At 49.4% G+C, this 24,070-nt stretch overlaps 4 protein-coding genes across 8 annotated transcripts; 1 reads left to right on the top strand and 3 right to left on the bottom strand.

Moving 5' to 3' along the window:
- Positions 1 to 8,120: 8,120 nt before the first annotated feature.
- On the top strand, positions 8,121 to 11,187 carry LOC100281430 (uncharacterized). 2 transcript variants are annotated; one of them, XM_035959567.1, is made up of 5 exons: positions 8,121 to 8,464; positions 8,617 to 8,835; positions 9,513 to 10,108; positions 10,192 to 10,371; positions 10,485 to 11,187. In XM_035959567.1, exons 1-5 carry the CDS (start codon positions 8,192 to 8,194, stop codon positions 10,879 to 10,881), a joined length of 1,665 nt encoding a protein of 554 aa, XP_035815460.1. In that variant the 5' UTR covers positions 8,121 to 8,191; the 3' UTR covers positions 10,882 to 11,187. The 2 variants fall into 2 exon arrangements, with proteins under 2 accessions (XP_035815460.1, NP_001354940.1); NM_001368011.1 differs by having other exon boundaries at positions 8,164 to 8,464; positions 9,497 to 10,108; positions 10,485 to 11,182.
- A 911-nt stretch (positions 11,188 to 12,098) lies between these two features.
- On the bottom strand, positions 12,099 to 14,785 carry LOC103630472 (uncharacterized). Of its 2 annotated transcripts, XR_002262909.2 has the most exons (3): positions 14,669 to 14,785; positions 12,632 to 14,598; positions 12,099 to 12,484 (listed from the first exon to the last, which is right to left on the bottom strand). XR_002262909.2 is itself a non-coding variant. In XM_020539589.2 (2 exons), the coding sequence occupies exon 2, from the start codon at positions 13,366 to 13,368 to the stop codon at positions 12,838 to 12,840; it is 531 nt and encodes a 176-aa protein (XP_020395178.1). In that variant the 5' UTR covers positions 13,369 to 14,598; positions 14,669 to 14,785; the 3' UTR covers positions 12,099 to 12,837. The 2 variants fall into 2 exon arrangements, 1 of the variants encoding a protein (XP_020395178.1); XM_020539589.2 differs by having other exon boundaries at positions 12,099 to 14,598.
- A 2,007-nt stretch (positions 14,786 to 16,792) lies between these two features.
- On the bottom strand, positions 16,793 to 19,356 carry LOC100857058 (uncharacterized). Its single transcript, NM_001254921.1, has 9 exons — positions 19,216 to 19,356; positions 18,755 to 18,805; positions 18,574 to 18,647; positions 18,382 to 18,469; positions 17,990 to 18,196; positions 17,795 to 17,866; positions 17,652 to 17,711; positions 17,386 to 17,562; positions 16,793 to 16,882 (listed from the first exon to the last, which is right to left on the bottom strand). Exons 1-9 carry the CDS (start codon positions 19,354 to 19,356, stop codon positions 16,793 to 16,795), a joined length of 960 nt encoding a protein of 319 aa, NP_001241850.1.
- A 498-nt stretch (positions 19,357 to 19,854) lies between these two features.
- On the bottom strand, positions 19,855 to 23,753 carry LOC100277081 (uncharacterized). Of its 3 annotated transcripts, NR_176296.1 has the most exons (6): positions 22,679 to 23,667; positions 22,321 to 22,530; positions 21,971 to 22,231; positions 21,714 to 21,792; positions 20,226 to 20,312; positions 19,855 to 20,101 (listed from the first exon to the last, which is right to left on the bottom strand). NR_176296.1 is itself a non-coding variant. In NM_001150747.2 (5 exons), the coding sequence occupies exons 1-5, from the start codon at positions 23,567 to 23,569 to the stop codon at positions 20,021 to 20,023; spliced, it is 1,530 nt and encodes a 509-aa protein (NP_001144219.1). In that variant the 5' UTR covers positions 23,570 to 23,667; the 3' UTR covers positions 19,855 to 20,020. The 3 variants fall into 3 exon arrangements, 2 of the variants coding, with proteins under 2 accessions (NP_001144219.1, XP_008647670.1); NM_001150747.2 differs by lacking the exon at positions 21,714 to 21,792; XM_008649448.4 differs by lacking the exons at positions 19,855 to 20,101; positions 20,226 to 20,312 and having other exon boundaries at positions 21,710 to 21,792; positions 22,679 to 23,753.
- Between the last annotated feature and the right edge of the window lie 317 nt (positions 23,754 to 24,070).

Here is a 24,070-nt window from a genome sequence, read left to right as displayed (position 1 = left end):
AAGTATTTAGGGTTTTTCCTACACGGGAGATCCAAACCGAATCCCGCTTAGAACTTTGGAAAAGGTCAAGGTTTAGCGAAGGGAAAAAGAAAAGGAAAAGGTAACGCCCGAATTTTGGCGAGTAAAGAAAAGAAAAAATTCAACTGCAAAATTCGGGGCGTTACAAAGGAGTAGGGAACAAGTACCTAAACGTGTTAGAGACTACAATCTTGCTCAAGCCTCTGGACTAAGCAACAGAGGATAGATACTGGTCCCTGGACAAGTAAGGGAAGGAACTCGAAAGAGATTCTTGGTAGGGCTTGGGCAAAGGCTTGTCATGCCATTGGCATCCCGGGACGCAGTTGCCAGTGGCTTTCCCTGGACGCGCTCGTTGATCGATGGGCCCGAGAGATTGGAGATCTTATCCCGACACTACTCTCTAAAATAGATTTCACAGAAAAAGAGTAAGCTAATCCAATAGACTCGGTAAATCTACGAACTAAATGAAGAGTGAAGCGAGCTATCTAAAAATAGATATCAAATATGGAGGGATTGAGAGCCATTATTTACATAGTGTGGTAGAGTCATTTTTCTTCTAATAATAATAACTAAATTTACTTTACAAATCCATATAACTAGTCTTTTGGAGTTGCTCTAGGAGAGTGTTTGAATGCACTCAGTGGCGAAGCCACCAGGGGGGCCGGAATGGGCCTGGCACCACCAATGGCCCAACCAAGTCAGATTAATAATGTATCATATAGCCCATTATCTTGTTGCCAGTTTATTATTTGGTAGTCTAAAACCCTTAATTTTTGGCCCAACCAAGTGGATTAGTTAAGCTGGGTAAAGATTCTTCTTATCCGATGGTAGATAAATTATTGAGATTACTCTTAACTCTCCCTGTGTCAACTGCGACCACAGAGAGAGCCTTTTCAGCTATGAAATTTGTGAAGACACGTCTTCGGAGAAAAAGGGAGGTACCTATTTACGAGATTATTTGATCGTTTATATTAAAAGGGAATTAGCGTCAATGATTTGTTCTGATGATATTATCAAGGCCTATGATCTAGCTAATACACGTAGAGCTAAATTCAAAATAACTTAGATGTAATTTTATTTTGTTTGACAAAATAGATGTTGTTTCATTATACTGTTTTTAATGAAGATTATATATCAATATATACATTGTGGTTGGTTCCCTTGCCATTTTTATATTGTGTCCTTACTGGTTTGGTCGTTTGGAGGTTAAGCCTGCCCCCTCTGTCTTCGGATCCTGGCTTCGCCCCTGAATGCACTAATGTTAATACTTAGTTGGCTAAAAAATTGGTAGTGAAATTAACTATCTAACAAATATCTAGATAATTATTAGCTAACTTGCTAAAAATAGCTAATAGTTGAACTATCATTTTGATTGTTTTTATGTCTTCAAGATAATTTTAGCATCTACTATAATGCATTCAAACACCTACTAAATTACCTGAGATTAGTTATCTAGTCACCCGTCCGCAAGCATGCAACCCGAGTTTGTAGCCTACGGTATAGTTTAGCGGCACAAACACCATACCAACTGTACGTGCGGTAATAATCTTCTGGTGGGATGACGTCCGGGTCGACCACCGGCAGGCACTGGCAGGACGGACGGGATGGGGTGTCCACGTTCGCTTTTCCGCAAGGGACGTGCCTGCCGGCTAACCTTCCGGATGTTCGGACGACTCCATGCCTACTGCGCGCGCGTTCAATTCGCTAGCCACACCTCCATTGTATGGCCATACAGACGCACGTACGCACGGCCACACCGACACCGACACGCACGGCCACCTTTTTACCCAGTGGAGGAGTAGGGGTACTGGCTAGCTAGTCGATCAAGGACAGAGATGCTCCCGCCTCCCTGTCCCTGTGTGTATATATGGTGGTGATACTGATACAGTTGGCAAGTATGAAAAAAGATGGATGGAGCAACGATTTCTATCATATATATATTAGTGGTTTATACTTTTCAAAGTTCTCGAGGTCTTCGTAGAAGAAATAAAGAAGAAAAGTACTAGCAGTGTGTCTGGATAATTCTGAACCATATATATATACCAATCATTGTAAAGAGGATGCGATTCCCTATTTTGATTTTAAATTAAACCGAATTACACAAAGTTCGACCGAGTATATAAAAGAAGTAATCTCTAACAAACTGAATAGATACATCAAAAAAACATGTTTTCCCGATCGGTCGAATTTAAAAAGTTGTCATATAGACTTGATTAAACTCTACACGGCTCGGTTAGACTCAGCACTACCACAGGACGCACGGATCCAAAGCTCAACCATTGGTGTCATGCCTCTAATAACAACAACACCAACACCGACTTTTCTTTTTTTATTTGTAAAAAAAAAATAGCACCAGTGACTTTGAACAAAAGACCTATATATCGTTACTACTCATGGTATTTATTAATAAATCTATCGATCATCGTAATAATCTCTGCTTTCCTTCAGTCCATTTGCCATTGTATACGTCCAACACGCGCGCCTTTGGACGACCTATATATATAAGCACTGCCTAATGCCGACCCTATTTCTAGCTAGCTGTATAGACGAAAATACCCTTGTTCGACTTGTCGTCTCTACGTACTCCATCCCGGCCGGCCGGCCATCTCCGACGTACGACACCCCCAGAGCCACACATCTCTTAGAGAATAGAGACGCCATGCCCGGTGGCCACGCCGCCCAATGATGTCCAGGAGATGCACCGGTTTGCTGGACGGAGGTGGTGTAGTGGTAGTGTAGTAGGCAATTGGCCGGCCCCCCCAGAAGACATATATATATGAAGCATGTATACGTACTGTAGTTGAATGCATGTGACCGGTGGGCTACAGGAGGACGGAGCCAACTCAGATCTGCTGGTGTATAGTCTGATGGATCGATCACCGGCGGCCGGCCGCCGGAACCACGGCGACGCAGCAGATCTGCTAGTATAGCATATATAGCACTACTGTAGTTTATGCGCGCCCTCTCCTGCTCTCCATCGTGGAGCTCCATTTTTATGGCGACCGTGACGCGACGGGCGGCTCAGGACCACTCAAGGCTTCTCCGCTTCTGTGTGGTTATCTCTATGGATCGGTCGCGGTGATTCTGCAGCCGCCTGCACTGCCCCTTCGCAATCGTAGCGAGCGAGCGAGAGGGGTAGATGCATGCATGGACAAGCTACTTCTTCCCTTCATGACTACTGATCGTGTGCCTTCAAATCATGTTCGCCACTTCCCTTTCTCGGTGGCTGGCGGACGGAGGGATAGCTAGCTAGGTACGTGATCAGTTCGATCGACTCGCACGCAGCTGTCTCGCTGGTTTCTTCGGATGTAGGCAACCTAGAGAAGAAGAGTACGTACGTACAAGAAGATAAAGGCAAAGCACGCACGCGCGCGAGATGAGATGTGTCGTCGTCAGTCACTGCTGTGCTTGCAAAAGTCGTGCATGCATGATGCATCTGTTATCCTCCATCGCGGTGGTAGCTAGCTCCTAGCTAGCTAGGCTGTGCCCCCCGGCCGGCCTACCGTGTCTGTCTGTCTGTCATCCGGCCGGTGCTTAATTGTACGGGCACTACCTACCAGTCAGCAAGAACGTAACTAGCTGATCGTTGTCAATATATCGCGTTCTTCCTACTAGCTAGCTCCATGAACGACGTGCAGGCACACACGTACGTGTCGAACCGCCATGAACAGGACACTAGTGGCACGGCGCCGGCCGCCGGGGATATGATGCACGTACGTGTACCTGGAGGAGTAGACTGTAGCTAACAGTTGGCACACCGTCGACCGGAATACATGCATGTTGCATTGGCGGTAATGTCGACTCAGGCTACACTACTAGTACTAGCTAGGCGGCGCGGTCCACCCTAAGCTAAGCACTAAGCTTGTTGTTGTTGGGACCAGCAAATGGAAATCAGGTCCATAAATATTAAAATACCATGGTTTTGGTAGAGCTTGTATATTCTTAGGAGGGAGTGAATGCACATATGTTCCACTGCCACATACAGAAGACTGACTCTGACTGTTCCGAGGTCAGAACGAATCTGGGCCACACGGCAAAAGCGAAAAAGGATCGGAACGGCAGCACGGCGGGCCGGACGTACAGTGCCTCCATTTTCGCGCAAAAACAGGCCCATTACTGAGCGAAGGCGGTGGCCGGTGGTCCAGGCACCACACCAGCGAGCGACGCCCAATAATCAGGTCTTCGGCGCCATGCGCGGGCCGGGTGGCCGTCGCATACCAGTCGAGCTGTCGAGCCAGTCGGCGGTGCACGGTAACGGGGGAGTGGGTACCGTACTTGCCAGGACTGCTCCCTTCGGTGGGTCGTTTTGTCACGCACCGGCTCGAGCTCGACTCACCAGCCATCGCCAGCTTTTGGAAATTCGAACCCTTCTGCTTTGGAGTACATACAGGCGAAAGGTACGCTTCAACACTGCCGCGCGCTCGTTCGCGGAGCCGTTCAGATGATGGGGACCGGAGCGCCAGCTGGTGGGGAGAGAGGACGGTCCACGACGAAAGTTTATGGGTTGGTAGGTACGATGACGGTTTAAAAAAAAAGATTGATGATTAAGAAACAGTTACGAAATTAATTTGTTAAGAAAATAAAAGTTACGTGATTACTTCATTATCTGGATTTAAAAATAAGGGACATATTTAGTGCACATGGAAACTTAGTGCACATGGTGCCCATAGTAAATCATCACTATACAATTTAGATCTAACGTCTCTGGTGGTTGATCATTCCAGTTTACAAATAACACCTTCCACCACTACAACCCACTACGTCGGAGGGTGTCCTTAAAAAAATATACCAAACAAATATAAACGTTAGATCTAATATGAGTGGTGATGATTTATTATATGCACCATGTACACTAAACTTTCATGTGCATCAGATATGTCCTCTTTAAAAATGGTAATCGTGCAAGTGGAATTGGGTTTCTGCTGTAGAAAATACTATGTATTGAATTCGTTATCATGTGGCCTCGTGGAGTTGTGGGGGTTTAGCGGCACAGACCAATTAAACTACTATAGCATAATAGATTTATATAATACTATTGGCTACGCGAGAAGATATCTATGTGTTATACATTGTGGAGTAGAAATATGACCTACTATATAGATATATAAAATCAATTTAATTACATCGGAGAGCTAGACATTTATATCTAAACTTTGCAAGTTGGTAGGATGTCAAATTTCAAGCCAAATAGTCCACTCTATAGAGTAGATTTCAATTCCTCTAAAATAAAGGAATCCAAACTGCACCAATAAAAATTTGGCTTATGTCCTAAACATACCACACAAACATATCTCTCTCTCTCTCTCTAAAAAAAAACTTAAGTTGCCAAAGCCAAACAAGTCAAACGGAAGCCAAGACTGTTAAAGCGGAAGCCAAAACAAGTGATGGAAGCATCCGGGAAAACTATGAAACTAATTTGACCACTAGCGTGGAGGTTCTGCATTTTAGTTCGGAGGTTCCACGACCACGACCATAGATTTCAGCGGTCCGAACCAAAAGGAGAAAAACTAAAACTTGATCGAACAAACTTCGAGTAAGCTAAAATTTTGCACACGTCTTTTTTTAGAAAGTTTTAAAAATGTCCAGAGAATTAAAAAGCAAAAAAAAATATCAAAGCTTGGACGTCAGAAAAAAAAACTCTCAAACCGACGGTTTTGAGGTTCAAACCCATCTTAAGAAGCGTATTCGTTACCACTACTGCGAAGATGATTTTACGAGGCAGTGCCCAGGGGTTAGTGGAGGGTGGCACAATATGATGTTGCCTCCTTTAATCGCTGATAGGCCCCACAGCAATCAAAGTGCGATCATCTCTCTCTGATAAATCGCTTATATATTGCTCATCACATATATGAACACATCCTGACCATATATTGACAGCAGAGAGCACGACAACCTAATCCCTTGCTCAACGGCAAGCTTTCTCATGTGGGATGAACGAACAGAAATGCGCTGAAGCGTTCAGCACCAACAATCCATCATACCGTCATCTACTCATCTGACCGATGTGCTGCATTCTTTTTTTTTTTTTTGGTTTGAGAGGGGAGATTTTGAGGCGTTGTACACTGGTGTAAGTAACTCACCGACGTACCTAAGTCAACGACTGAAAGCTATGTCGTCACAGCAGCAGAAGATATAGTACAATGGAACCATGAAGACCGGTTCTCCTCTCGCACTTCCTTGTTATTCCTAAGCCTAGTTCGGTTTTATCGGTTTCAGATAGGTCCGTTCCATCCGAAATTATTTGATTTGGATTTAAATTAGAACCAATCTAAATGGTTGGCTATTTGGATAGACCTATTCCGTAATAAAATCAGGTCATTTAAGAATGAAACCAGACTTTTTTACCCACTCAGCGACTTGGATTAAAACCACATCTATAATCACCTGGAATCAAACCAAACCAAGCTTTTACAGATTTTAGTGAACCACTCGGATCCACTCTATCTGACTCTGATTGAAAAAAAATATACCTGTCTTCAAGTTGGAACAAACGAAGGCGGCCTAAGCAAGAACCATATGCATGGATAACAGCTCAGCTCATTACTACGCGCTGCGGCCTGCCTCCACTCGGGAGGCAATTTCTCAGTAAGTTTAGACGGTGGGCACGAACGGAACGCACACTCCAGCATCTCCCCCCTGCGCCTTGACCGTCCCGCCTGCCGGCCCTGGCCATCTTCGGAGAACCATCGTCGCCCAGGCGAAGCGAACGTGCAGCGCGAGGCGTCGAATCGAGAAGAGGGAGAACCGCATGCGTTCCGCGGCGAGCAGCCTGCCGTCGTCCGGGTCTAAAGTCTGAACCGACTGGACTCACTCGCGCGCGCGAGTAAACGAAGCCTCGGCGTCCGCGCGTGCGACTTGCCACGTACGGCGCGCATGTGTATTTCTCGCACGTGCCTCCCGCGCGGCGACGGGCGCGGTGGAAGTGGAAATCGAAACGCTTCGAGCACGGCGGCGCGCGCGGTCGGCAGCCACGTTTCTTCTGTTCAGCGCTGCTGCGAACAAGTGCCGGGGGACTCCCGTCCCTGCTTCAGCGCATGCCCATGGGTGCTAGGCTGCTAGCTCTCTCTGACGGAGACCATGGACTCACTGGATCGTCTTTTCCTGTCACAGACCTCGGCTCCTACGGACGACTACGACATCAGCCTGAGATCTGTTTTGCCAAATAAGGTCATGGTACGCTTGATTGAAGCTAATGTTGTCTGCACGCATGGCTTCACCAGAATAATAATAATGATAATAATAATCCAGCGGAGTAGACCTTTTGCGCCGGAACTCGTCAAAACCTACGAAGTCACGCGGTGCTAAGGACCCCAAGTTATATTTAAGCCAAGCCAGCTAGCCAAGCGAGCCGCTGCAACTTTCTTTGCAGGAGTGATCAAAGAACAGGTCAAGCCACCGATTCGATTCGATCATCCATGGTCATAGCTCCGCTCCACGTCTCAATTACCAGCGGATATAAAAATAATCCGGAACAATCGCCATTAATTTCCGAGTCTACTGACTCCAGCTGCAGCTAGCTAGATGAAGGAAGAACGCTCTACCAGATAGACGGAGCATAAACAACAACAAAAAAAACAGCTGCAGAACCGTTCAAACCGGTTCCAAGGTGACGGCCCGTTTTGACAAAAGCGGAGCGGAGCAGTGAGGGTTTCAGCTGGAGATCGGATTTTAAAACACCCAGCTCACTTGTCTTCGCTCCCTCACCGCTGCGTCCTCTGATACAAAACTAATCCGATCAGCACGGTGCGATTACTAGTAGTATAACCCTCCATTGCTGCTGCCCCGGACCCGGAGCAGGTCAAAGAAACCATCCAGGACCGCCACTGCTGCTGGCGCACGCCGACCCGCACCGCACCGGCCAGCCGCGGGGCCGCCACGTAGGCGACAGGACGCGGTCCCGAGTCCCGACCCTCGACCCTCCTTGGTGGGTGACGAGGATCTTCTAGCGGGGAAGTGTGGCCGCGGCCTCCTGCGCAGCGCAGCCGCCACCGCCAGTCAGAGACGCACCCCCTCCCCTCCCGCCCCCGGATCGCTGACTGGTCAACGGTCAAACTTTCAAACGTCTATATAGGCTGCAGCCGGTCGGTCTCGGGATCAACATCCTGGACGCCCGTCCGGCTCTGCTCCATTCCCTTCGTCTCCCTCCAGCAGCCTCCGGCCATCGCCCTCTGCGATGACCTCCACGACGCCGGGGACCTTCGGAACGCTGGCTAACTCCGGACCGGTCGCGCTCTCGTTCCCGACGACCACCTCCTTCGCAAGCTTCCTAGGCGGCGGTTCGAGTCCTAGCCGAATAATGGACAGCGGGGGAGGAGTCGGGCTGTCCAAGTTCAAGGCCATGACCCCGCCTTCCCTCCCGCTGTCGTCGTCGTGCCCGCCGCCGCCGCAGTCGTACCTCCACGCGTTCTCCGGCCTCCTCGACTCGCCCATCCTCTTGACTCCCAGCGTAAGCAGCCACGGAGCCGCCGCTAGCTAGCTGCCACGATCGGCGCGTGCGTGCATGCGCGCGCGGACATTCCGTCGTTACGTCGGGTCGAGCTTGTGTTTGCTTTTGCTACCTGTCCGTGCCTAACACGAACCTGGTTCCTGTTGTCTCAGCTATTCCCGTCGCCGACGACGGGCGCGATCCCGTCGGAGCCCTTCAACTGGATGGGGACGGCGGAGAACGACCTAAGCGGCAGCGGCGTAGAGGCTGAGCAGCGCCAGCAGTACACCGACTTTGCGTTCCAGACGGCGGCGGCGGCGACGTCCACGATTATTACCGGTGCGGCGCACACGGCGTCCTTCCCGCAGTCGTCTGTGCTGATGCCCCCATCGGTAAGCAATTGCTCCCTCCGGTTTCCTATTAATTGTCGTTTAGGACAACGACACAGTCTCCAAAATATAACTTTGACCAATGTTTTTTGTTAAAATACAAATGAACTCTTAATACATTTATACTTTTATAAAAGTACTTTTTGTGATAAATTGGCGCATATAAATATTAGGTTCCAAAACTAAATAACAAAATAGTTATTTGTAGTCAAAATTTTATAAGTTTGACTCGAAACTTATCCAAAACGACAACTAATAGGAAACCGGAGGGAGTAGCCTTTTAACCAGTAAGTACTTCAGATAGAGGCAGCAAACTCCAACCAAGAAAGTCCACGCATCCGTCGTCTCTAGCGGTTGTATAATTTACATAAATCATAAATTACAGAAGCAACAATATTGCTTGAAATTATTTTAAAAAATCAGGCACACCTAACTTTTTTTTAAACTTTATTTGGAAACTTGGACGTCTTCCATGATGACAGATGTTGATCCTGTGCATGCATGGCCCGACTGTCGCAATCCATCACAAATACAGTATGATATAGTACCAATCCACAATAGTCAATGTCGAGCAATTCTTCAAGAGTACAGTGGTCCATTTTATTTCGAAAACCATTATTGCTCCAACGCATACGTATGCACGTGTTTGATGTCTAAATAATAGCGTTGCACTGTTACAGGGACGAGTAGGAGACTCGTACAGCGGCGAGATGCTGCAGCAGCAGCCGTGGACCTACCAGGAACCGACGGCGCAATTCGAGGCGCCGGCGGCGCAGGCTGGCAACATGTTCGGCACCGGCGGCGGCTACGGCGCGGCTCCCGGCTTCCGCGAGCAGAGGCAGAGCCACCGCCCGTCGTCGGACGACGGGTACAACTGGCGCAAGTACGGGCAGAAGCAGATGAAGGGGAGCGAGAACCCGCGCAGCTACTACAAGTGCAGCTTCCCGGGCTGCCCCACCAAGAAGAAGGTGGAGCAGTCGCCGGACGGCCAGGTCACGGAGATCGTGTACAAGGGCACGCACAACCACCCGAAGCCGCAGAGTACGCGCCGGGGCGCCAGCTCGGCGCCGGCGTCGTACGTGGTGCAGAGCGCCAGCGACGCGGTGATGCCCGAGCATTCCTGGGGCGCGCTGTCCGGAACACCCGTGGTGACGCCGGAGAACTCGTCCGGGTCCTTCGGCGGCGACGGCGACGAGGTCAACGGCATGAGCTCGCGGCTGGGCGGTAGCTTCGGCGCCGACGATCTCGACGACGATGAACCCGACTCCAAGAGATGGTGAGTCACTCAACTTTTCGAACCAAAGCAGAAGGGCTTTACTCTACATGAATGTCAATGACGTGTGTTACGCTTTGTTCCAGGAGGAAAGACGGTGGCGACGCCGACGCAGCAGGGTGCTCGGTGTCGGTGGCCAGCAACAACCGGACGGTGCGGGAGCCGAGGGTTGTCGTGCAGACGATGAGCGACATCGACGTCCTGGACGACGGCTACCGGTGGCGCAAGTACGGGCAGAAGGTCGTCAAGGGCAACCCGAACCCGAGGTGCGTACTGCCTACTGCGCCGTTTTTACCCACGTACTGCCGCGGAGACGCCCGAAGCGTTCGATACGCGTGGCGTGAGCTCACCAAATGCATGCACGTCTTGTACTGAGCAGGAGCTACTACAAGTGCACGGGGGCAGGGTGTCTGGTGAGGAAGCACGTGGAGCGCGCGTGCCACGACACGTGCGCGGTGGTCACCACGTACGAGGGCAAGCACAACCACGACGTGCCCCCGGCGCGCGGCAGCGCCTCGCTCTACCGCGCCGCGCTGGCGGCGCAGATGCCGCCACAGCAGGCCGCGAGCTACCAGGGCGCGCCGATGCCGGCCGCGGAGAGAGGCAGCTTCGCCTTGTCCGGGTTCGGCGACCCGGTGGGCACGGCGTACTCTTATTACACGAACCACCACCAGGAGCAGGAGCAGCAGCAGCAGCAGCCGAACCAGGCGATGCGCTACGCCAAGGACGAGCCACAAGACTGCATGTCGTTTTTCGAGCAGCAACTCCTGTTCTGACCAGATGAAACGCTGCCACATCGATTGTGGCAAGACATGCTCGCACTTGTGAATTGTGATTCTTTTTTTTTTACTCGACACACTATGTACACTATCTGTAGTGATTTGTTTGGAGGCTCCAACTTTGCAGGCATCTGCAGAGTGGGATTGCCTTCTGTAAGATGTAGGACACATCATTTCCGTAGCCTCCTAGGGAGCAAAGGTCAGGGCAAATGATTTTTCAGCAGTTTGACTGCTTTTTTTTTGTCAAAAAGGAAATCGTTGTAAGTGCGCAGATCTTAAAAGAAAAGGTATTCAGTTCACGTATCTTAAGTACAGTCAAAATTACTCCAAGTTTGGCATGTATCTAGACAAGATAACTAAAGTAAGTTTTGGTTGGAAGTTTCATTTCATCCTTGTACCCCATATAATAGGATTTCTCCTCTTTCTCTATAAAAAAGTCCGAGTTTTAAGTTAAGTGTTTGAGTGATAGCAGACATCATACTTATCTATGAGAAACATATCATATTTTTCCATGATTATTTTTGTATCGTTTATATTTAATCCCCCTATATATATCAGGTGCCCGAATTTTAAGGTAATTTCAGATGGCACTCTTTTACATACAAGTAAATTGGTACTTTTGACATTTGTTATTTGTCTTTGTATCTCAACATATCAAATTTTTTCCTTGTTTTCACATAGAAATGATTGTAAATTATCAATTATCTCTGTGCCAACACAAATTAGACGTTATCGGGTTCACGGCTTTGTTAACTATTTTTTTTATTTCTTGTATTAACTAGTAAATCAACCCATGCACGCTCCTGCACAGCTTAGGAGCAATAGAGGCTCTTGCAATATCTACACTAATAACTCCATGTTTGTTTTCACCTTCTAAGACAATACATGTATGGATACTGTGCATTGTCCGTATGGTTGTGGTAAACTTATCAATTACACTTGTTCTTGCCGTACCTTTTATTGGAAACTCTCGTTTCGTGTTTTGTTAGAAACAAGTGTTTTAGATCATAGATGAAAAACAATTGGGGCGACTTATATGTAAAATCAGGACATAGGTGGGTAATTAAGATGCGACACTTTATTGTATTGTTTTCCATAATAGTATAGTAAAATGGATAATATTATCAACAGTCGTTGCTAGAGTCTAATGGTTGACAGCTAGTTTCTTTTTTTTTAGAATTTTTAAGGTTTATTTTTAACACGTCTCATTAAGATGTTCGCCGCCAAGCAAGGTCAAGGAATACATTTTTGAACAGATAAAGTATTCAGGTCATGTATCTTGGCTCTACACAATTGTCAAATTTTGGGTTGCGACCATCTTTTGCTCAGAAAGTCAGACATACTGAAGGCGAGAGATTCTTGACAGCTGGCCCGGCATAAACCTGTCGCAGATTTCGGATCCGTCGCTGCTGCAGTCGACACGTCGCCGCCGGCGCAGTGCAGTGCAGTTCAGAAGCCGATGCACGGTTTGAGGCCTCCGCCAGACCAGTGCAGGACAGCATGTCATGGGGGGGTTTAAGTTTGGCTGCGAGTCGTGATCCACGGCGTCATGGCGAACAGTAGTGCGGTACTCCTGGGCTCCAGCAGACCAGCACTTGCACTTTCAGGAAGAGAATACAGAGCACAAGTGCACAAGAACAATGAGTCAACGACCCATGAAATGGCAAGCAACTTGCAGTTGCAGATAAAGAAAAAGCCAGCGGAACTCAAAACTAATTGTGTTTGTACAGATTGGTTTGGATCTTACAATCGCTTCTCTCTCCAGTTTCCACTCGACTTCCGAGGCAAAGAGCGCTGAAGCAGCCCGCCAGTCCTGGAGATGCTTTACACAGAGACAGGAAGGCCATCGACCGAACCCAAAACGCTTCCTCATCGGCCCCTGATTCTTAGTATTCACATCGGAAGATCGAAAGAGAAAAAAAAAACAGAGAGACAAGAACTCGTGAACCAGAGCTACTCTGACGGCTCCTCAGCTATGCTCTCCAGCCGCGGGCGCCAGACGCCGGGGCGGGCGCCGCTCCGCCGCCGCCGGTGGCTCACCAGGCTCGCCTCCCGCTTCTCCGACAGGAGCTCGCGCAGGTAGTTGTCCTGCTCCGCCGCGCTCATCAGCGACGGCGCCACAGAGGCGCCACCGCCCTTCCGGTGGCCGTGCTTCTTCCTGCTGCTGGCGCGGCTCCTGCGCTTCTTCGTCCTCTCGTCGGCGGCGGCGGCGGCGGGCGTGGAGCACGCGGAGGAGGGCACGAGGAAGTAGATGCGGCCGCGCTTGAGCTCGGAGTCGGGCGCCAGGACGACGACCTTGCGGGCCGCGCCGGCCGCGGACCACGCGTCCGTGAGCGCGTGGCTGGGGTGCGCCGCGAGCACGTCGGCCGCGGTGAGCGGGCAGCCCAGCTCGTCGACGCGCCCGCTGAGGTGCACCACGCGGACCACGTCCAGCGCGCCGCACGGGAGCATGCACGCCAGGCAGCACCGGAGGCTGTTCCCCATACCTGCCCTCCTCTTCGAAGGCTGCTGCTTGGCGCGTCGTGTCGGCAGGGGGGGAGGTGGGGGAGGAGATAATGCCGGTCGCCCACGCTGGCTATAGCTCTTGGCTTCTGGCTTTCTTCTCTTTGGCCTTGGCTAGCACGGTTCCTTCCGGGGTGAGAGTTATGATGAGGTGATGGCACGGAGAAAGGCTACGGGGTTTATATAGAGCTCTTTTGTCGGGCGGGCTATCCATCATGGTGTCATGGACGTTCGAGTGAGTAATGCAATGGGTACACGTTTTTTTCCCTCTCTCTCTCTCTCTTGTGTGATCGAGCCGTGACATCGTGGAGCACGGTTAATGCGACGCAGGCTACTGGATGGCAGCACAGCAATATGGACTCATGAAAATCTGAAGGTCTAGTGAAAGTTTTGTTTTCTTATGTTACGTTGAGCAAATTAATCCAGTAGCGTTTTTTTAAAAAAAAAAATTAACAGACAACAGTCTTATTACACATGCAACTAGCTAGTACAATGAAAAGGATAACTCATAAGAGAGTTTACAATATAGAAAGAGTGTTAACATAATGATGATGAGCATGGCTTTGTCTCAAGATATATATTCACGACAGTGCATATAGAATGAATTAAGAAATCCAGGTTCTAGAATCTGAAGAATGGTGATGCACTTTCTGTCGCAACATAGGACAGCCTTTATATAAAACAAGCAACAAATTAAATATATCGGTAGACGCTGCATACAGCCCGTTGTGTGTCATCGCTTCGACGAGTCGTGTGGGTTAAAGGTTTATATATTCAACTGTCATATATACCACGTGTTTTAAATTTGTCTCGGAATCGAATTACTAGAAATGTGTTGCCCTAGCTAGTACGTATTCTTTTTTTTTGTTGGCATTAGACTCTGAACCATGCATTGCATGTATACGAACGCTTTGGTCTAATTCGTATGACCACTACGGGACTCTCGGGAGAGAGGTTGCCCTACTACTACTACTACGAAAGCACTCCATAAACCCGGCCAGTGTTGTCCTCCCAACCATATCTTATCCAGCACAAACAAGACACACAAAAAACCCAAGCATGGCCTTGCAGCCTTGCACCATGTCGTCGTCAACTGTGTCACTTTGTTTTAAGCCCTTCACATCACATGTGAATGAACGAATTCCGGTGCATTAACAGGCTCTGGTCATGTCATGGCCGTGGTCTCCTCCTCCCAACACGAGCACGGGGAAGCTGCAGGGAAAGTCTGTCACCCTCCAATCGTCATTAGGAAATAGGAAGGAATAATTAAGACATTCCTTACCCAGGACAGAAGAGCGCGCGAATTTCCCTAATCAACATTCGGCCACTTTTGACAGGTTTCGGAAATCAGACACACGAGAATCGAAAGAACTGCTGCCGTGCGCAACAAGTACGTACGTGGTAGGCCAAAACGTGCGCATGCAGCTGGCTTGTAGTAGCTTTATATGCTAGCCAACGCCGCCAATGGTCTGCGGACGGCTCTGGGCTTTTGGTTGCGTTGTGCGGTGCCCGCGTCGACCGTGGTGGCAGCAGACTTTGAGACAGCAGCAGTAGCAGCAAACCCGAATTGTTCCTCGTCCTCGCGCCGCCGTGCGTGTCTAGTCAGTGTCACTCCCCATCGTCGGCAGCCGCGGACCGGACTGCAAAAGGCAGCTCCCTGGATCGGGGACCCGTCAAAAAAGTTGGGCCAGGAAACTGCCTGCCTGCGGGACGACACCCAAAAGGCTGCCACTGCTAGGTGCCGGCCGCCAAATTGGGCACGTCCGGTCCGGGGCCGGCGTCTGCAGCATCCGGCGGCAGCCGGCCAGAGACGCAGCCGCCCACGGGGCAGTAGGGCGCAGCCAGTCAGCTCCCGCCCGTGGCCCAAGCAGCCTATGTCCACTGGTCACTCTTGCGCAGCCGCAGCGCGCTCTTGCAGCAGTCGTGCCTCGTGCGCAGGCTTTCGCCCGTCCTGCCAGGCGGCTGCTCTCCTAGCAGCCGTGCAGGCGGCACGGCACGTGAGCCCTACGGCTCTGCACGTACGTACTGGCACGCCGCGCCGCGCGCAGTGGTGCAGGAGTGCAGGGTGGTTTGCTCGCGCTGATGGCTGACGGCGACTGCTGCGGGGTGGGCGGGTGGTGGCGCGGCAAGGGGGTCTGTGGCGTTCGGCGCTTTTGGGCGCAGCCGCCTTGGTCGCCGGGTGGGAAAGGTAGCTTTTGCGACGACAATGCGACCCGCGGATGATCTGCGTTGGCCAGCTGTCTCGTGAGTACATTCAGCGGCATGCCAGAGCCAGACAGGGGGGTGCGCCCGCCGTGCACGTCGTTGTGTCTGTCGGTTCGGGTAGGAACCGTCGAGTCCAATGCATCCAGTATGTCGGGTATCAGGCTTAGCCATGCTTTGCTACAGCTACAGAGCTGCGGGTAGTAGTACGTATATTGACTGAAAAAAAACGGTGGAATGCACCACACTTTCTGCTGGTAGTAGTACTTGACTAGGAAGCGGCGTGTCACGTGTGCGTACTAGCGGCGTGCGCGCGGTTCAACCAGCTCGACCTCGACGTGCACACACACACGACGGCAAGGAGCGACCATAGCACGAGGAAGCTTCCCCGGCTCGGAGACTAAGCACCAACGGCCTACTCGGCGTATACGGCTGCCACCACCAGATCCAATCTACCTGCGCTAACATTTGGGCCGGTCGCCGGCCACGACCAGGCGGCCAGGCCATCCCATTATTCTATTTCGAGAATCTCTGAGACTAGGCGCCCTTCCTGGGCCCGGACAATCTGGGCCGTGCTGGAGACCAGCTGGCTGTCAGTCAGGCCTTGTGTCGCTGCCTCCTGGCCCCACCGGGGACCCCATGTGCGCGCCGTCGTTACAAAATTCCCCACCCGTACCGTACCTGACCACGCGTACAAAACGGCCGTGCATACGGTCCCGTCCTTTCGGGCGCCGTACCGCAGCCGGGGGAATCTACCTGTCGATCCACCCACCCATGCCCTGCTGCTATATTTCTGCAGAGCGGTGCTGGTACCAAGGTGTATGTGGTTTGATAAGAAAAAAACGTTTTTTCAGTGGTCCAAACATAGTGCTTTGGTGCGCGAGGCGAGACAGCACATTTCGATCCTACAAAAACTTGGTTCGGCCGGCGCTGCGTTGCACTCTGCAGATTGCAGTTTGCATGAGATGTGGATCGTTTTCTTCTTTATTATTCAGTCTATCGTACAGTACAGGAGTGTGTTGCGCACACACTCTTCTACATCTTTCTCGTGCGAGGCTGCTGCTCTCACAGAGCATCTTCCCTGTGCGAGAGGCTGCCGCTCTCACAAGGCACGGGGAAGGAGGTGACTGACAGGTGCGTCGGTATCCTTTATTCTGGTTCATCAGGTGGGAGTGGGAGGCATCCGGCGGCACGGCAGCTCAGCTCAGTCCTCGTGGTCCCACACCTCGGTTGCGCTCTTGTACGGCCCGTGGGTCTTGTTGACGAAGAGCTCCTCTCCGGTCAGCACGCGCTTCTGCAGATCAGGCAACACACACACACACACAAACGAGTGATGCAGTACAGCAGTAGACCGATCAAACGACTCTGTGCCTCAAATCTGGAAACTGTAATTCTTATCTTAGACCACGTTTGAATGCTAGAACTAATAGTTAATTGATAATTAGTTGCTAAAATTAGCCGAAACATCCAACATAGTAGTTAGCTACATACACTATCAATTTTTAGTTAACTAGCTATTAATTCTATTGCATTCAAACCCCCTATTTGAGTGTGAAAAATGGCATTATTCCACTAGGGCAATAGGCTGTAGCCTGTCAGAAGTGGCGTAACAACTTAACAAGCTCAATTGATGCCAATAAGTCTTACGTATCGATAAGAAAACTTCCCATACTAGTTTTCATTTTCCTCTTAGCTTCATAACCTACATGCATAGGACATACTGATAACCAAGTCATATGCTAAGCTATCGCTAAAGCCTTAAACCCCAAGAACCATGTCATCCCTCCCCTCACTCACCTCATCTTTGATGCCGCACAGGGCCCTGAAGTCCTCCTCAGGGATCTCCCACCCGAACACCTGGATGTTCTCTTTGATCCTTTCGTCCCTGGTCGATTTAGGGATGACGCTTGTCCCCCTCTGGAGCGCCCACCTGAGGAGCACCTGCCCCGGGGTCTTGTCCAGTTTGTTGGCTACCTGTGGTTTAAACGCTTGGAGTCAGACCTAGGAACAGCAGCATGTAGTTTTAGTTTAGGAGCTTGGGTTCCACTGAAGTAGTAAGGGACCTTTTCGACGAGCGGGTCGTGCGCTAGGTTCTTCTCTGACGAACCCAGCGGAGAGTAAGCCTGGAAGCGTCAAAAAAGAGTATTATTATTAGTGATTATCACTCTGTCCCATCTGATTTTCGGAAGGGAAAAAAAAATCTTACAGTAACATGGATCCCATGCTTCTTGCATGCCTCAAAGATCCTGTCGTTCTTCCACCCAGGGTGCATTTCCATCTGCATTGGTGAACAATGTCAAGCGAAGATAGTTCGAGTTCAGTTTTTGCCACTTCAGCATGCTGTAGGATTGTTTGTTGCAATGGATCAGCTCTGAATATATATAAATAGCTCGAAACCTACCTGGCACACTGCCGGTGGAACATTCGCTGACCGCATCAGGCGGTTGAGCTTGGCGACCGTGTAATTGCAGACACCTATATCCTTGACGAGCCCGTCTTTCACGAGGCCTTCCATCTCCCTCCACACCCCTTCCATATCGAACTCCAGCACCTCCCCGGCTTCCGGGGGCATGTGCGCCCCGTCTTTCAGCCTGAAGGGCCAGTGGATCTGCGTGCGTTCATTTGTCAATGCAAGCATATAGATATAGTGGTTCTATTCTATCAGAAACAACATATTGCGTTTTAGTAGCTATAAGTTGTAACCTGTCCCTCAGCATACAAAATTTTGTTTTTTTTTCAGATAACAGTAAGGAAGTTGAAACAATAAAAAAGTCAGTGCTTTTGGTTTCTTACAAGGTAGAGATCCAGGTAATCCAGCTGCAAGTCCTTGAGTGTTTTCTCGAGTGCTGGCCGAACCCTATCAGGAGCCAGCTCGGTGCACCTGAAAAGCAGACAAAATATCGATCAAATTTCGGAGACTGGAGCAATATACGTACTCAGGTATTCAGCGCAACGGTATAAACTCCCTGCGTGTAGTGTAGGTACCATAGCTTCGACGTCACAAACAAATCTTTCCTGTTGATCCCGCCCTCCATCGCAGCTTTAAGTCCTCTACCGACCTGGTCGACACAGGATGTTTTACGACATACTGTCACCACCTGCTGCTTGGGACGTTGGGAGGGCTGATTACAGAAACATGATTCATGGTTTTTATTTTGATGTGCACCTCTTTCTCTACTCCGTATTGGGCAGCTGTGTCCACGTGCCTATATCCAGCCTGCAGGTGATCAGACACATTCAGGTTTCATCGCTGAATTATAGAACAGGCTTCTACGGAATTCAGGTTATGCGCCGGACTAGTATGGCAAATCCTGCAGCTACAAGCCTACAGGGCTTTTAGGCTGTTCACCGATTATAAAGTGAGTTGTTCGGACTGTTGCAGCTGCAATCCAATATACAATCCAATGTAAAAACAGTACAAGCCCGTACGGAGGTGTCTGGAATCAGAATTTCATACATTTACAGCTAATCGTGCTTGTTCTGACCGTGGGAAACGATGCTACGCACTGTCTACAGCCTTACGGGCAACTAGAACCAATCAAGTGCTCTAGTTAACAATTTGATACTTCCTCTAAGTGGGTTAGCCATAGAGTTTGGGTAAACAGGAGACGCGTGCAGCTTATATACCTCGGCGATGGCGGTCCGAACAGAGTGAGCGGTATCTGAGCCGGCCCTCCAAGTGCCTAGACCAACGGCCGGAATGGTGTGTCCGCTCTTCAGAACGAAGTGGCCTCGTTCTCCTTGCCCCACTGCCTGTGCACTCGCCATTCTTACACCTCAGTACGACTCTCCCTTCTTCTGTCTTCTTGAAATAAAGTCGCTTGTCGCACAGACAGAAGTGGAGATAAGTGCGCTCCCTATATACGCGCAGACAGCTCCTGGAATAGATGCCACGTGCATTAGTATCCATGCACACGTGGCTAGTCATCACAGCGTGATGACACCTCTTTCTCATGCACGGAGCACGAGTATACTGGACGAACATACCAGAGCACATAGCTGGCTGCTGGCTGCTGGCCAGTACGAAACAAAGAAGTTCTTCGAGAAACAAACTATCTTGCCTACCATATCGCCCCTGATCACTCTCTGAGAAACATCTGGCTCTAGAGAGAACTTTTTGGCGTTTGCAACAGCCGGACCTGCGAGCCTTCCTTTACAGAACTACGCTGTCAAATTTCTAGTATCGCCATTATTTTTCAACCTAAACCACGTTTGCGTATGGTTCTCACATACACATGCCAGTTCTCGGGTAGCACAGAAGCTCATCTGCCGGGACCCAATTTCACGACTGCACATGACTCATGTGGCATTACAAGTTTACAACCAACTCAAGGTGACAAAACTGGGGAAGAATAAGAATGATTGTTGTCGTTGGATGTTGGAGCAAATTAAATAGATCAAAATCAACTATTCTACACTCCCTATACGTACATCAGCTGCTCCTGTTTGCATATACTTCTGTTTCCTCCGTTACCTTTGTCCACATGTTAGCAAAATGGTCTGAATAAGACACCTGCATAAACAATTGATGAGGGAAAACATTATGAAGTTAACCACGATCATCTCCATTTTGTCAGCAAATGTACAATGTGTAATATTCAAGGGGGCTTTATTTGCTGGCCACGTAAAACCCTTACCTGAGTTATCACAAAACCTTTCAGCATCTCGATGAAATCGTGGCGTCTTTCCTTGTCAAATCTTTTTATTTCAATCTTGTTGTTTTCCTGCATTGTTAAAGCCAATAGGTTTCAAATTTCAGTAACAGCCATAGTGGCACCTACCATCCCAAGAGTATTATAATTTTCTACACCAACACTGGACCCGCCACAAATATGATTTATCAGAGTTTGCTTGGTGAAACATATGCTCAACCTAAGAGAGAATAAAGCCCAATACCGCTCCATTTGGAGAAAGCATCCCTAGGCACCTTCTAGTTTCTAGGCTTCCGTAAATTAGAACTGCTAGATTAGAAAGATAATTGGAAGGTCCATAGCATCGTGCCGTTGTAGTTGGGACCCATTCCACAGATCCACACCAGGTAGTATGGACCCCGGATAGGGGGCGATGATTTGTCATTCAGCCCATCCGAATAAGGGGGTGTTTGGTTTCTAGAGACTAATTTTTAGTTCCTCCATTATATTCTATTTTAGTCCCTAAATTGCTGAATACGGAAAATTAAACTCTATTTTAGTTGCCGTATTTAGCAATTTAGTGACTAAAATAGAATAAAATGGAGGGACTAAAAATTAGTCCTTAGAAACCAAACACCCTCTAAGGTTACGGGGTGAGTATCACTGGCTCTGCTCATTGTCCTATCCCCTTTTGGACACTGGACATTCCGGGCAAGCCCTCACCCATCTCGACCGACTCTTCCAGGATTGTCCAGTCCATAACCTCACCCTCCATGTGCGCACTTTATGCAGGCACAGAAGCCACCCATGCTCCCACCACAGCACGAGACCTCACACGCGGATGCCTCTCATTCTCAACATGTAATTCTGTGGCAGGGAGCTCAGGTTCCAATCTTTTAGCAAATCAGTTGATCAGAATTGACCAGTGAGGGGTGAGAGAACAAACAACTGGTCACACTGAGGGGCACTAAATCAAGAAACAATTGAGGAGCTCACGGATACTCAGCAGATGCGTCTTCTTTGCCTTGTTGGATTTAGTAGTGATCTGTCAGATACTCGGATTCAAGATTTTTTTCAGGGTTTCTTTTCCTAGGGCAACTCCATTAATTGGGGGGGGGGGGGGGGGGGGGGGTTTCTAAGGGGATAAGTAAAAAAAATCAAGAGACGTCTTCACGACTTTCTATACATACTGTCTCTTAACTGTATTTATGATCTAAAAGCTCAGTTGTATCATGCATTATTTTAACTGTCTCTTATACTTGGAAAACCAATGTAGGGGCTCAGGTTTGCACATGCCCTAAGGGGTGTGTTTGTTACTATCTGTTTTTCTTTCAATTAGAATTATGAATCATCGGTTCTTCTAATCCATATTGATCTATGCACATAAATTTAATAATGTCATATTGATTTTGCTAGATGTGCTAATTTGATGTGAATAGTAAAGCTAGGTCGCGGGTTTAATAAACATCTCCACATTAGCGAGGGAAGGCTTGCCTCAATTTATCCCTTCTCCAGACCCCAAGCCTCTGGAGCCTCCGGTACTAGGTCTGCCCTTATGCTGAATTTGCCATATCTGCTAATTTGATGTAAAGATTAAAATCATGGCACAACAACAATAGAAGGTAAGAGGTGCACACTTCTTTTTCGGCACCTAATACCATTCGGTGTATGTTTACGTAATTTTCCTAGGTAAGTTCAAGCTCCTTAGTTTTTTATGGAACATTATTATTACATTGTTTCAGGCAACTAACCTTAATACTTTCATATTCTCTAACTGCATCACTTTTGGCTGCTTCCGCTGATCTTATTGTTTCTTTCAACCCCTCTACTTTCTGATATGTTGACCACTCGTGCCCCATATCTCTTGCTGACGACGATTCAAGTCTCCTTGCCCTGATATGCAAGGAAAACAAATCTGCTGACAGAATTTGCACGTAATGTAAAGCATTAGAGCGATCTGTAAATGCATGATGAACTGATATCATCATCTCCAAATATTCATGGATACTACCCTGCAAAGCCATAAGGTTAATGAGTCAGATAATTCTAGTAAAATATACAAACATTTTCCCAGTACGGAGTCCACAATATATCAACATACCAGGTGTTTCACAATTTCAGAGTTCAATTTTATCTGTGACCTGCTCATCTTCAAAACAGAATTTGCAAAGTTATGGATTTCACCAGACCGTCTTCTTAGGGAGTTACATGTTGCCTGCTCTCTTTCAAATTTTGCCAGCTTAATCAATGTCATTCCCAAGTGACCTGTAGTTTCTCTATAACCATCTTGGGCTTTAACGAGCGCTTCAGCCTGCATATATATATAGAATACAAAGTTATAAGGACCAGCCAGAGCAATTTTGTTTTCTTCGCATAATAATGTTTGTAAAAGATGAAGCATCGTGAGGGCCAATACATGCAACTGAGCTATTTCACAAGATCTGTGAGTGGACCAATACCTGCTGTGATGTTGTGGTAAGCTGCTGTTGTAAGTCCTCGAACCTGGCCTTGTGCGCCAGGAACTCTGTATCTGTCTCCTGCTCCACAGGTGGAGGCTTTGTTGCAACCATCCCATTCACCATCGTCTGCTTGAGACCCTTAAACATCCCAAACAAGTCCCTCCCAGCTTTCATCTGAACCATCGGAGCAGCAGCATTCACCGTGGTTGTCCAGTACCGCGGTGCCTCACTCTGGAAGGCGGGGATGGCACCAGGCTCCGTGAGGAACGTGCGGAGACCAGGGCTCTGGCCGACGATGGGGTGCGCGGCAAGGCGGCAGAGGTAACGCTGGAGCGCAGCGCACCGCTGGCTCACGAAGTTGTGGCGTTGCAAGACCTGCCCCTCGAGGACGCTTTTGTCGGGCCGGGCCGGGACAAATAGGCCGCGGTGAGCTGCGGCAAGGCCGTCCGCGAGGGCCACCACGTCGCGGAAGCGCCGCCGCACGCGGACTTCCCCACCGCCGCCCGCAAAACGTGTGGTGATGAGGTAAGAAAAGTAGCTGCCGGACCCTGGGATCACACCGGCAGCACCCCCGCCGCTAGGCTCGGCGTGCTTCTTGGGATCGGATACGGTGATCTTGGGGAACACTGGGGACGCCGCATCGCCAAGCACGGCGGGCGGCGGGCCGGCGACGCTGGGCGGCGGGGCGGTGAAGTCGTCCTCGTCGAGGAAGTCGTCGATGACGAAGGGGTCGTCGCTCGCGGCGGCGGTCGGGGAGGTAGGTGGCCGAAGGAGGGGGTCGGAGGCGGAGGCCGTAGCGGCGGCGGACGACGAGGATGAGTCGAGGGCGAGGGTTTCCATGTCTTCAGCGGCGGTGGAGGGAACCGACGGCGAGGGCTCCGCTGCCATCATCGCTGGTTGAGAACTTGAGATGGGTGGGTAGGGTTTGGGCTTGGGCGTGGCCGCTTGGGATCTGAATAGGGTGAGGTCGTGAACAAGGATCTGTCGAGTCGATGGGCGGAACCGCTGAAGGAAGCAGAAGGCGAGGTGGATCAGTGGATGGCGTATTGGTGTCGCGTCTCGCGTAAGCAAGTGGGGCAGACTTTTTAAGAGGTGGGACCTCGAGTTAGTTGTACTACTGTCTCGTCTCAAAGTCAACGTTTTTTTTAATTGCCCATATAACGCAGACATTTTATGATGTACTCCCTCCGGTTTCCTATTAGTTGTCGTTTAGAGCATCTCCAAGGGTAAGACCTAAAATTGGGCCTTAAAAATAAAATAAGGCCGGATAGAAATGTGTTTAGGGCCCAACAATTGTGTTAGCTCCAACAGTGACTCCTATACAGCGTCATTTAGTTAAATCTGGTTTTATCTATTGGTTTTGGCGGAAGATTTCCCGTCACGCCGTACTTG

Source organism: Zea mays, chromosome 6 (genome assembly GCF_902167145.1).
Source record: "Zea mays cultivar B73 chromosome 6, Zm-B73-REFERENCE-NAM-5.0, whole genome shotgun sequence".
In the NCBI taxonomy this organism is placed as follows: Eukaryota; Viridiplantae; Streptophyta; class Magnoliopsida; order Poales; family Poaceae; genus Zea; species Zea mays.
Note: the sequence above shows the minus strand (reverse complement) of the source record. Positions and strands in the feature narration are given on the sequence as shown.